This window comes from Nuphar pumila, chromosome 17 (genome assembly GCF_984573655.1).
Source record: "Nuphar pumila chromosome 17, dmNupPumi1.hap1.1, whole genome shotgun sequence".
Lineage (NCBI taxonomy): Eukaryota > Viridiplantae > Streptophyta > Magnoliopsida > Nymphaeales > Nymphaeaceae > Nuphar > Nuphar pumila.
Window position 1 is genome coordinate 75,682,431 of NC_143265.1, and position 14,115 is coordinate 75,696,545.

The 14,115-nt window shown below is 37.9% G+C and overlaps 1 protein-coding gene across 1 annotated transcript in view; it reads right to left on the reverse strand.

Annotated features, from left to right (window-relative positions):
- Nucleotides 1–14,115, reverse strand: part of MCM9 (minichromosome maintenance 9) — a 73,295-nt gene that overhangs the window by 17,458 nt on the left and 41,722 nt on the right. The window contains exon 12 of the mRNA XM_089993627.1: nt 4,776–4,848. Within this exon, the coding sequence (XP_089849753.1) occupies nt 4,776–4,848 (73 nt within the window). The remainder of the gene's footprint in view (nt 1–4,775; nt 4,849–14,115) is intronic.

A 14,115-nucleotide genomic window follows, 5' to 3' on the forward strand; every position in this document is an offset into this window, starting at 1 on the left:
GATTTGACTCAGATAGCCTGGTTTAGAAGCCTGTGCACGAGTAGGGACGGGAATCCTGGCGAGGTACTTGCGCCATCGCTAGATCGGCGCTACCTCACCTTTGATGCGAGACCTAGTTTCTAGGCTTTCTGGTTCAACCATGATTGTGGTGCCTTCCTTCGTGAAGGTATTGTTGGATCTCTTACGAAGGATCCATGTCCCTCCTTTTGTAGTTGTATCCTTAGTCACATACGATATGTTTGGGCTACGAGAGCAGAACGAGAGGTCTATAGTAACCTCTAAGCGTGTATTGACACATTAAGTTAATCCTGTTATGTTGCTTTCGCCTAATAGGCGGGTTGCTCGCAATTGTCTAAAGGACCCGAGCACGATCAGTTGGAACTGGAATGAGTTCACTGCGGGTTTCTATAAAGTAGAAGCTTTGGGATTTCCTGCGAGAGATCCATACCCCTCTTATCGTGATTGTACTTTTGAACAGGTACGATGCGTACTACGATGAGTAGGATGAGAGGCCTATGTCTGCCTCGAACATGCAATGGCATGTGTTAGAGATCACAAGAGTGATGTTTCTATCCTCAGTGGGGATTGATCCCTTTCATCATGATTAGACATTTTGCATAGTAACGATGCGTACTGCGGTGAGTAAGATGTGAATTGTGTGTTTGCCTTGAACGCGCAATGGCGCGTATAACTCACCTAAATAATAATCATGCGCCTTCACAGGCAAGATGCTCGTTTGGATTGAAAGACCAGAGCATGAGAATGGGACGGCAGTTAAGAAACCCTCCGTCGTGCTCATTCGGAACGGTTCATCAAGAGAGAGGATGGATGGTACAAAACTCCGATGGACAGTCATATATGACAATCTCGGGCAAAGATCCGACCTTCCCCAGTCATCGGAGGTTAGGGGAAATCCTTTGGGCCACTTCTGCAGAAGTACGGATGCGCATCCATTGGGCCTTTGTTTGCCTTTGGGGATTTACTCTCTTGGTCACAGACCGTCCCCTTAGGAAGCGGACTCAGTCAGTCATTCGGGGTATAATAAAGTACATAGCATAATGGACCCCCGAATCGATCTCGGTTGTTTCTACGTTTTACCTTGTGCGTACCCACAACGGCCTGCTCAGTAATGAGACAAGATATAACTTATGCACATAATCTTGAGATATGCATATTGTGACGTGCATTGCTTGCTTGCTTGTTAGCTCGGTAGTTAGGTATGCTACTCGTTGAGCTAGGTACGCCTGTCGAGGCGTTACCCTTGTTGGTTAAACTGCTTACGCAGTTCTGTGCTTGGTGATAACTAGCTTCTCATACTAGTTGATTGCTTATCCTGTGTAGCTTACAAATTGCTTGTGATGTAATAGCTTGTGCCTCACGATTAATGTAGCTGCTGATCGATAGGCTGAACCATATAATGGTACTTGTATTTATTTCGAATGTTGTTATGAATACCTGTCTTTTGCAATTGCTTTTGCTTGGCTGGTGGATAGAGTTAGTTACTCTTCACCCATTATATTTGTGAGATTGCTATAGTGGTCTGTTCAAGCACTCTGATCCTTCCTGCACTTTTACGTAGCTGTCTGCTTTACTAGAGCTTTGCTTACTCCACAGCATATTTGGTTAGATCTGCTAGTCTTGCTTGTTTCTGTTTGAGCTAGCGTTTATCTTACTTATTGCAGCTTCTGCTCTTTCTTGTTCTTTGCACCCCTAGTAGTCTGTTGTGTGACTGACCCATTTCCATGGGCAGGTGGTGAACAGGTTGAGACAGCTTGCGATGGCATGATGACGCGATGCACTCAAGGCAATGCCCTTTCCTGACGTTGCGCTCCTGGGGACTCTTTTGATAGACCTGGTACAAGGTTTCTTAGAAAGCATCTCTTTTGATTAAAACTCTAGATTTCTAAAACTGTATTACCAAAATGTGGTTCTTCTTTTCATTTCAATAAAATATATATTTGAATTGCAAGTCGGTTTGTAAAAGGGAAATCTGCTTTTTGGTTGTAATGTGCCCAAGGTCTAGGGACTTGTTGTTTTGAACCTGATCTTCCGCTGAACTTCTGTTTTAAACTCTGATAAATAATTGATTTCAAAGCTTTCAACATTTTTCATAAAAGGTTTCAAGTCCACGATTTTGGGGCGTTACAACAAGAACCAAGAACACAAACACTAAAAGTGCTCACACAAAACTCTCAAAAGTAGAAAATGACTTAAAGTCATAAGTTGGATATTATCGAAGAAAGGAAGAAGGGTGAAAACCCAATACCTTTACAAGGGGGAGCCTCCTCTATATATAGAGGAGGAGAACTAAAGGAGGACCATAAAGGGGGGCTCCCTTCTAGTCGTTGGGAGCCCCAACGGTCATAAATATGACTGTTGGGGCCCCAACGACTAGATAGGTGGGGCCCCTTATGGTCCTTCAAAAGTAAAACTAAAAAAGTAAAAAGAAAAAAGGAAAAAGGGGGAAAGAAAGAAAAAAGAAAAAAAGGAAAAAGGAAAAAGTACAGTAGATTTACCAAAACACCCTTATCGGGTTTTTGGTTTGTACCGAAAAAGAAACAGAAATATATTATGTATATATACATATATACATATATATACTTATATATATACGAATGTATATATATAAGTATATGTATATATATATATATATTTATATATACATAATTTAACAAGCTACCCATTGTAGTAGTTATCCCTGGTAGATAGCGGTTTATCCAGTAGTACTAGTGTCATTCAAGTCGGACATTTGATTGCATCTTAACCAGAAGCAGAGGATTAGGAAGCGAGTACCCAAAGCTAGCTTTTTTCAGTAGTTGTAGTGGTGATGGAAGTCACTCGTGTGCTGTTCCAGTTGTTTATTACCACAAGCATCATGCAGTTACAAAAAATGATGGTGATTTCGTTACAGATGTCCCAGATGCAATCCCCATTCTTAGGGATTCCATTTTGCAGTTCATGATCCATACTTAAGGGATTTGTATAGCAAAATAGGAATGAAGATGATCGACTCTATTTTCGTAGATTTTTCACAGAAGGATCTCACAGCACAGATGGATGCAATAATGCATTCTCAAAGGACATCTGGAGTGACAAAAGTAAGGAAGACTCAAAAGGAGTCAGTAAAGCATTAAATCCTTCTACTTCAGACGCATTTGATTTTTGACCTGCATTCAACAGGGAGAAACCGAAGCAATAGTTCAACACATGATGGTATATAACCTGAATATAGAACTGTGATGAATACAAGTCCAAAGATTGGAAGTTCTTTCGAAATCAGTGAAGGAACATGGCTATGTCCAGATTGAAGGGAGCTAAAAAAAGACCTAGAAAGCTAGCCAAAGACTTTGAAGATCTTTGGTAAGATTGTTATAGGAAAGTTCTGGTGTTGTAAATTTACAGGAGTATTTTCCTCTCACTAGACCAAGGTTTTAAAACTCGCCGAGTCAACTCGGTGACTCGGCTGACTCGGCTTGGCTTGGCCCTCCAGCGAGTCAACCCAGCAAGCTAAACTCGGTCTGCGAAGACTCGGCTGTGACTCGGCCTGACTCGGGCGAGTTCTGGAATGTTTAAAATTTGATTTTTTGAGTATTTCAGAATAAAAAAAATTGTAATATTATTGAGAATATTGTTGTTACTTTCTTAATGTCTTCAATATGTAAAGAAGACAATATGTGACTATGATCTAAGGTAAATGTTATTGGATATGAATCTATTTCTAGAAGCATCAGGCAGGACAATCTTCAGATTCAACAACAGTTAATTAATATTTTATGATCAAGTAGATTGCTGCTTTTATTGTGTTCTACACAATTATATTTTTTGCAGTTTCTTTGCATAAATGCATTTAATATTTTGCTTTAAACTTTACTAACATGACTATATAACAAGGAAGAATTTGGTTTTCTCCTCACACCTTTCCTCTTTGCCCCATCTTTATGAAGGCATAATAGACAAGAAACTGGAACAAAGTCATACATAACTTTGGCCTTAACATCCATAGAGTTCCAACATCTACTTTGCTTCTTTCTTGTCCTTTCAGACTTCATATTTTCTTTGTATCTCATATAGGCTATACCCCTTTAATCAGAACCAATTGTCCTCACCTTGCCTTATCACATCCAACAAAAATTTCTCTTTTCTTTATAGGCATGTGCATTTTTAATGCATAAAGGCATCTATGTAACTGGAATAAATTGTGCTCTTTCATTCCACATTTCCAACTTATTGCTCATTAATGAGCAATTCATCCACATGCTACGATCTCCTTATTTCAGTTCAACCCAAGATTCTGCATGGAGCCAAAAAACATCTCTTGTTTACTGAAAAACATGGTTTGAGACAAATTATATATTGTTTTTCTTTTAAAATCAAAAGTTAACAAAACCCGGTCCGAGTCACGAGTCAATAAAGAACGAGTCGAGTCCCGAGTCACTGGGTTTTAAAACCTTGCACTAGACTCTATGACTCTATGCCACATGATCATATAAAGTAGAGTGAGAGAGAAAGAGAGAGACCAACCATCATAAATTTTATCACAAAGCTTTTAAAAGAATAAGATATACACATCCACAAGCATACACATATAGAAAACTTATGCTTCCAAATAAGGGCAATATCAAAACACAAATGCCCACAATTGCTAATTCAATACGGTTCCAGAGAAGATATGACATTAAGCATAGAACACTAAGAATAACAGTAGAAATAACATGAACAATATATTGTCATGAAGACAAAAGTCATGCTTGCAAGACTTGCAGGATAGCAGATACCTATCAAATTCATCAATGCAACAAAGGCCACCATCTGCAAGAACAAGAGCCCCAGCCTCTAACATCCATTCACCTGGGATTTGTGCCAACATTAAAAAATCTTGAATGGTCCAACCTTGAACTAATTTAAACTATCTAACTTGAACAATTAAACATGCATGCATATAATGCATGCACAGATGCACATAAGCAACTACACAAACAGCCACATGCATGCATGCAATAATGCTCTCTCTCTCTCTCCCTCCGTGTGTGTGTGTGTGAAGCCTCTAACACTCATTTTCCAATATATCATGGTCTGCTGCCGAAAGCTGAACCCATTCCAACAAATCCTTTGACCCTAACTGAAGTCAAAATAGCTTTAAATGAGCATCAGAATAATACTTAGTTAAAACCATATTTCATCTCAAATCCCCCAAATGCAAAGACAATTAGCACAGAACTTTTTACTTGATTTTCTCCAATTACAGGAAAAAAACTTTTAAGCACATCAAATCCCACCAAAACAGATTGGAAATGGTAAAAGAAGGTGAAAGCAAAAAAACCGCTAAAAAACTTCTAAATCTTGATATTGGAAAGTAAAAGAAAATAGTAGGTTTTCATTTGCTTGATCTCTATGTTGATGCAAATGAGGGAGAAATATCTTTGCTTTATGGGGAATAAACACGAATCCAATCTTTCCCTCATTGAGGCTTATTGCCCCAGGCAAGAAGCACAGTGTTAACCTATTACCATCAACAGCCAGCTGGTCAACCGCTCAACCACCTAGTATTAGCTGACTGAATCACCTGGCTTGATTGTGATAACACAGATTTTAGCCCAGGGGTCTGGGATTTAGATCGCACCAGGAGAGTATCCCCGAGATTGCCTACCAAAAATAATCCTTAATGCGGAGTTACGGACTAAATACACCATTATATATACATATAATACAAGAATAGTTAGTTTCAAAGCATCCAGACTGTAAGGTGGGACACTCTCTAGACAGGGCACCATCACCATTTAGTAACAGCCTACCAAGATACACTTTGAACCTTGAAGTCCAAGGTAGGACAATCCAGGTTACTTGACAATTTGTCCTTATGCTTTCAATATTTTCCTACTTAAAGATAGTTGACTCCAATCTGACCCAACATTGAGTTCACCAATAATGCACATATATAACCAACTAAAATTGTGCACACGAAAAATATATTTAGAGTATCAAATATTTAAAAAAAAAATCAATGCATAATTTTGATCAACTAAATATAAATGCCATTTTGACACAGCCAAAGTTGAAATTTTAAAATGAAGGCATGCAAGGACAACCACCAAGCACAACAAATCCAATGAGAAAATTGGACTAAGAAAAAAAATGCAAACTACTTTTCTGATGAATAGAAACCTATGCATTGATAATATTCACAAGCAGGAGGTTAGGATTGCGCAGATCCAGAGATTCCTTACAGATAAAATGGAGAACATGGCTAGAAAGGCAGAAATCTTGATTAATTCACACACAAGTCGAGAATGTGTACATATACAAAATTGTAGATCCCTTGAAGATAGGGCTGTAATATCTAAGAGATTGATTCTAATGTATAGGCGAGGATTTTCAGTTACAACAATACATAGCCAATGAACCTAATGTATAGCTTTACCTTACCGTAAATATCAAGTAAAATAAGTTAAATGAAAAGGTAAATAGAAAAATTGTAGAGTTTCTGGAACTGATCACGCCCCAAAACCTTTGTGAACATATAGGTGTTAAAATATATATATGTGTGTGTGTGTGTATTATGTATATATATTTCTGTAAATACTTTTTTATTTTTATTCTTTTTCTTCTTATTGACCTAGTCAGCATAGTGTTGACTAGAAAGGCATAGAGCCATTGGAACTAGTCCAACGGCTATAATTATAGTTGTTGGACTAGCTCCAACGGCTCTATGAGCCTCTCTTGTTGTATATAAAAGGGGACGACCCCCTCATTTGTATGTATGCTTTCTAGCATTCTCATATTAATAAAATATTATTATTTTTATTTCTTGTGTGACCCATGTGTGGGTTTTGTGAGAACTCCCTTTTGTGGGTTTTGTGTGTGGACTCCATAGTGAGTTTCCTCTTGTTGATTGTCCACTTGTGTATCTATTTGGTGGACTTTGTTGGTGATATTTGAACATCATCATTTCATTGCAAAAGGCACACTAGAGTGTTGAAGGAATAAAATGAGTATGTAACACCCCACTTTTAATCTTATCTTGAACGATGTGCCAATCAATCTCGATATGATTCATATGCTCATGGAAAACAGGGTTGGCTGCAATATGTAGTATTGCCTAGTTATCATAAAAGAGTGTGATAGGCTGATGATAAACAATACCAAGGACTACCAAAAGGTTTTTCAACCAGGTAAGCTCACAACATGCTAGTGCCATTGACTTGTATTCTTCTTCATCAGAAGACTGTACAACAGTCGATTATATCTTAGTCTTCCAAGAGATTGAACTATCACCAAGTAATTTAAAATATACAAAAGTAGATCTGCTCGACATGAGACATGCTACCCAAATTGAATCACAATAGCCACCCAATTCTAACTTTGAACTTGTGGACAGAAGAATGCCTTGCCCAAGGGTACCCTTGAGATCAATGTCATAAATATCGTATTGTAGCGTACGATACGATATGATATGTATTGTATTGTTAGAAGATGGCATCAAACGATCTGGCATGGCAATGAGGCATACAAGTAGTGAGTGAAAACCGATTGAAAATCGACTGCAACTATTTCCATTATATTGTTTTGGGTGGTATCTCTCAGTTGAAACATCATTTAGCCAAGATACATCACAATGTTGCCCCCTGCATGTCAAAGGATTTTCCAGATGCCGTGAAATGGCAATGCCAGCAATTACTCACTAGTCTGAGAAAAAAAAGACAAGAACAAAAGATGTGTGAAGCAGAAATGGGGTATGCACAACCCTCGGAGGATATGGATGTCGAAGGAAGAGGAGAAGAAGAAGAAAAAGATGATGATGATTGAGGTTATATTTTCAAAAAACTTGGTTATTTAACACTTAAGTGTTCATAAACTTGGTTATTTTGTTTTTGTTTATGTAATATGAAAGTATGAGTCTTGTGACATGTTCTTAATGGTAAAATATTTAATATTTTGCATTGTTCTTGTGAGATGTACATGCAATATTATTTATATTAGTTGATGTTTGATGATGTCTTATGAAGCTTATAGAGACAAATGTTGTATATGTAATTTTATGGTTGTATTTTATGCAATTCATCATTGTGTTATGTGTTATGACTTTTTTAGAATTTTTGCTAATTTTTTATAATTTTTATTGATTTTTTGGAATTTTTGAAAAAAATATAAAAAATTATTTTTTTTACGATTAGATATATTTCTAACTTTGGGCCCGACCGATACAGGTAATGAAACGCTATTTACAGCCTTGCTTGAGATAACACAACACACGTAAAACGATATTCATGTGAGGAGTTTGTGGCTGGTGCAGAAACTGGCTTAACATGTGCACTAGGTAAACAATATTAGGGCATGTGATGGCAAGATATATCAAACGCCTAATAAGACATCGATATGTTCTACATTCTTGAAGGACTTCACATCTTCATTGTTTAATTTTAAATGTTGCCCCATAGGAAAATCGATTGGCTTTGCTCCAAAATAACCCATATCACTAAGAATATCCACAACATATTTCCTCTGGGATAAAAATATGCCTCATTGAAAGCGAGACACTTTTAGTCCAAGAAAGTATTTGAGTACCCCGAGATCTTTTACCGAAAACGTTTAGTGTCGACCTTAAAGATTTTATGTATGATGTGTCATTGACAGCTATAATAATGTTGTCGATGCAAACCAAAATAAGTATGCATCATGCTAGGGTGAATTTAGAAAATAAAGAATAGTTGGCTTTTGACTGGATGAAGCCAGTACGTTTAAGAGTTCGAGAACTTGGCAAACCAATTGTGTGATGATTGCCTTAACCCATGAACGGTCTTACTGAGACGACATAAGCTTTTATCTCCCTTACTAGAGAATCTCCATGGCAAAATCATATAAACCTTCTCCTCTTAATCTTTGTGGAGGAAAGTGTTAACATCAAGTTGATATAAAACCCAATTGTGAATAGTTGTTACTGCAAGCGTACGGTCACTAAGTTTGCAATTGGTGTGAAAGTCTCATGGTAATCAAGACCCTCAACTTGAGTATAGTCCTTAGCTACTAATTGGGCTTTGTACCTCTCAATGGATCTATCAAAACAAAGCTTGACCTTATACACCCATTTACACCCGATTGGCTTTTTGTCAAGAGGTAAAGAAGTAACCATCTGAGTGTCATTAGCCCCTAATACTTGAATCTCGGTTGTCATTGCTCCTTTCCACTTAGGATCTTGCATGGCTTGGGTAAAAATTTTAGGCTAGAGTGGACAAGAAATGAGTGAGAAGATATTGAGTACCTTTAGAAGAAGCACTATCATTAGACCTTGAAGTGGGGCATATTTTTGTCGTATAGCTCGGCTGAGATTGTTGCCTAGACAAGCATCTTATAGGTGGCTCAGTTTGATCTGGGGAAGAATCTGAAGGAGTTTCTTGGTGCAGTTCAAGTTCATTGGTTTGGTGATGAGCTATCTTGGGTTGATAGAATCAGGTTGTTGCGGCAGTCACAATGAGGTAAGACCACATTGTCATCGCTATCAAGTGCGTGGAAATTTTCTTGAAAAGGAAAAGTGTCATGAAAAATGACATCTCTCGTTGTTTCTCTTGCACAATCAGAGAGTAAGCCTTAGAAATCGATGGAATGGGGTTCATCAACAACAACTGGCTATGGATGGTGCTATTGCTATCATTGATCCCCATCAAAAATTGCATTAAACAATCTTGTTGTTGTGAATCATCAACGGTCTTCATTGCTCCACATGAACACATAGGTAGGGTGATGTACGAATTGAGTTCGTCCCATAAGCCCTTCAACTTGGTAAAGTAAACGGCCATAAAGATTGCATCTGTTTGGTGTTGATTTTTTCATGCAGGATCTGATACATTCGCAGAGCATTTGATTGGGAAAACTGAACACGAAGTGTAATACCCATGATTTTTATCAGATAAATAAATTTAGATTTTAAGTCATTAAAGTGATACAAGAATATTTTATTGTTTTAATTATTTACTATTTATTGGATCTTGGATAACCTATTTGGATCCTTGAAGTAAATCAGACGATAATGAGAAAATTTCTATTTTTGTACCCATAACACTTTAGAGGGGTCCGAAATAGCATATGTGATGGGTGGATTCACATTACGACAATTGGATCCTTGTAACAACCACAAATTTTACACTAAAACTTAAAGAATTATGTGGATTTGGGCCTGGGATCCGTTATTGGATCCAAAAGAAAAATGTGCATATTTGAGTATTTTAGTAATACTATATAAATAAATAAGTAATAATAATTTTCGTTTTAAAAAACCATTGTTGGACCCAGGTGGATCCAACTCCTGGATCCACTGCTATCCACGCGACCCGGATCCAAACCGCAATCGGATCCGGCATTCGCAGGTCGTGGTTCGGACCCGGACCCGACCCACACCCTGTTAAATGAAAAGAGGGGTTAAAAAAGGGGCAACCCGATATGGGTTGCCCGATAAAAAGTTTTTTGAGAGGGGAAACCCTCTCCCCTGAGATATCGGGTGTTAGGGTTCAGCCGAACCCTAACACATAAGGAGATGGGAGGTGGGGGAGCACACCGCAGCCGTCGGGAGGAGGAGGAGCTCCTTCCTTTTCGGGAGGCCACCCACCTACAAAGGAGGGACCCCGAACCCTCTTTCCTCTCTCTCTCGCCATCCCCTTTCTCTCTCTTCTCTCTCTAACCCTCGGATTCCCCTCCCCCGAGCTCGGGCCTGCTGTTTGAAGCCGTGTCAGGAGACGCAACCGACCTCTCCGGTGGTGGTGCTGTCCAGGCCGACCGACACCTCTCGTGGATGCCGCAACACCCTCGCCGGATAATTGTAGGTTTCTATGATTGTTTTTTTCAGGATTATCATGTGTTGGTGGAGTGTGGGTTGTCTACAACCCAAATCGATAGGGTTTGTTTAGGGGTGTTATCGTAAAGGGGGTTATTGGTTTCACATTTCTGTAAAAAGGGAATTTCAATTTCGGCTACAGTGAAAAATCCAAATAAGCGATGGGGGGTCCGTGTAATAAAATGAGGGGACTTCGAATGGGATTTTTGCTGAGTCCTGTTAAGGGATTCACGAATCTCTAAATAGTTGTACATGTTTATTTTTAAGGGGTATCTTGCGATTTTCTGCAGTATGGGTCATGGTTGGGTACACTGCTGGTACCCAAACCAATATGACGATTGGGTAGTTGCCGAGTATATGAATCTTTGTTAATTTTTGAGTTTGATTTCATGTTAAATTGAAAGTGTTGAATTTTTTTTTGTCTAGTTAACTGTTAATCTATCCAGATATTGATGAGTGGTATGCCTGCTAACATTTAGGACTTGGTAAGTTGAGACTGTATGCTGACGTGACTAAAAGTATTATAGGTAGTCTGTTCTCAAATCGGTTTTATACCATTTGACAGTGAAGACTTCGCTTACTGTTAGCAAGTCTGGTTAGCTGTTGATGGTTATTTCACATTAACTTCATATATCAGACTCTGCTTGTCCTTTTTAGATGATTCTGGTTCTGATTATCCCTTATATTAACATGTTATGTTTCCAAATCCATAAAGTTTAAGGTAAGGTTTCACAGGTTACTATTAAGTATATTGTTGTACCACTATTAAGGGTTCTATCTTGCAAATAACCTGTGGTATAAATACATAATATAGTATGCTGATTCTTAAACACGTAGATTAGTATGTAACCAGGTCACATATCACTCACACACTTAAATACAGGACTATTTCGAGTAATTGAATTAAGTGCGGTTTGGTTTTTCGTGCACTCGGTTATCAACTAAAGGATTGTATTCTTGACTTCATCAAGATCTGATATTTGAAGGCAAAATGCTTGGAAGCTCATGAATTAGTTCTGTACATATTTTTAAAGATTTCATGAATTGTTTTGTGCAACTTTCTTTAAGTATTATATGAAAGGTTGATGTGAGGCATGCCTAGGACCTGTATACATAACTTTGGTTAACTTATATTAGGTTGCAATATGTTGATCAATAGGTTGTAGCATATGAAAAGTAGCCTTAACTGAGCAGCTTATTATTTGGAAGAAAACTACTTGTAATGGATACCTATACATTGTTTGCTTTACCCCAATTTTATGCTCATGGCAAAATCTGCATGCTGAATTGTGATAACCAACAGGCCCAATTACTGTAGTTGGACTGTGACCTAATCAATCCAAAACCCCTTGTACCTGTTGGAGGAAAATGTTAAGACTTAATTCTTGCACATGTTGGATTCAAAATTTATAGGCCTAGATAGGTTGGTTGAGTTGTTTCAGCAGTACTCCATTAGCTGTTGTGTATATGCACCATGCTCAATCATCTAAAAGGGACTATACCCATTATATTGGAACATAACACAAAATGGATTGGATGAACTATAACTAGTGTCATTTGGGAAACCCAGCCTAATGGGCAATATGAGTTTGAATACCCGGTACGGGTACTAGACTATTAGCTTGTATGCTATGGCAATAAAACTGATGAAAAACTTAATATTAAAGGTTGTGTGCCCGACTGGTTTAAAGGCACCGGGGCCTTGGTGCTTGACGGTTTAAAGACACCGAAACATTATGAATAATGATCAAAACACTAGTAAGGAACTTAAATATAATTTCTGTGCTTGACTGGTTTAAAGGCACCGAAGCACTTTGAGTGGGTTTAAGCAATCAATATGGAAAAGGGATTTGGATGGTTTATTCACCTTGGTAAATAAACTAAGGATGAGAATTCTACTGTCGTGGTAGTAGAAGGAAATCGGGGAAATGCCCTGTACTTCGGGAAATAAATTTAAATAAAAAGAGTAACCCACTCAGTTTCATGCTTACCTTGGAGAGGGTAGGTGGTACAAAACTCTGGGGACATGTGTTTAGTTTCGAGCGTAAAGCGACTCGTTGGTCCCAGTCCTCAGAGTCGGGGGACCCGGACTACCAAATGTGTCCTAGGTGGTAGTTCCATGTTCTTCTGCAGAAGTTAGGGATGCATCCTGTTTTGGTTTTGGCATTTGGGAGTTTCTCTCGGTCACTGGCCGCTCCCTTGGGATTTCAGTCACAGTTAGAATGTTCGGGTTAATAAAACAACCTTGAATAATATACCCCCGAACGTTCTCTTCTGTGATGGTTGCCTTGGCCCGTGTGTACCCACGGGATAAGAAAAGATAAACATTAACTAGAACAATTAGGTATCACTGTGTTGGAGCCATTAAAGAGACAATTGTTTACTCTTTCATCATGCTTTATATTCGGTACTTATGATGAAACGGCATCCTAAACTGTGTATATATTAGTTAATTGAATTCATATTATGGATGTTATTCATGTTAGTATAAGTTCTGCGTTAATTGCTTAATACCTTGCTTAATTATTGTAGTTGCATAAAATGCTTTTTGTGCTTAAGTATAACTGTTACATAATCTATCTTTCTATTCAGATATATGTCTATTATTGCTATTGCATCGAATTCTTTATGTGTTTATGTTTAGACTGAAATTCAAACACAACACCCACATCACACCTGACACATGATCTACTTGCAAGAATAATTACAGTTTTCTTACTTAGACGTGGTAGTCTAATTCCTATAATTTTTATCATTTTCAGGCACAGAGTAGTCCATGGGCGAAGTAGGATGAGGCGCTGACCATGACTGGATTTATTTGTTCACTAGCGGTCCAAATTGCTTTTTGATTGAAATTTTTGTTTTAAGACTGATGATGTGATAAACTCTGTTTGGATTCTATTATTATTGAAATAAAAATAAATGGTGTGGTTTGCTTTTACCTTCCTGTATCGTTCTGAAATACTTAACCCTGGAATCATTTGTTGTTTCCGCTTAAAAAAAAAAATCCTCAAAAATCTGGGTTTAAATTTCGGGGCGTTACAGTTATGGTATCAGAGCCTGGGAACAATAAATTAAAGTTCACGGTCATGCCACATCCTGAGATCGCTCTGTGAGTATATTTTATTTATTTTACTTTAGTAGTCATGATAATTACATTGTTTCTCCTATATAAGTATAAATATATACCTGTAATGATTTTTGAAACACTATAATGCAAAGATAGTAAAATTGTGTGTATTTAAATGGTTATTAGATGTACCATCGATCCCAAGCTAGTTCGAGCACGGCAA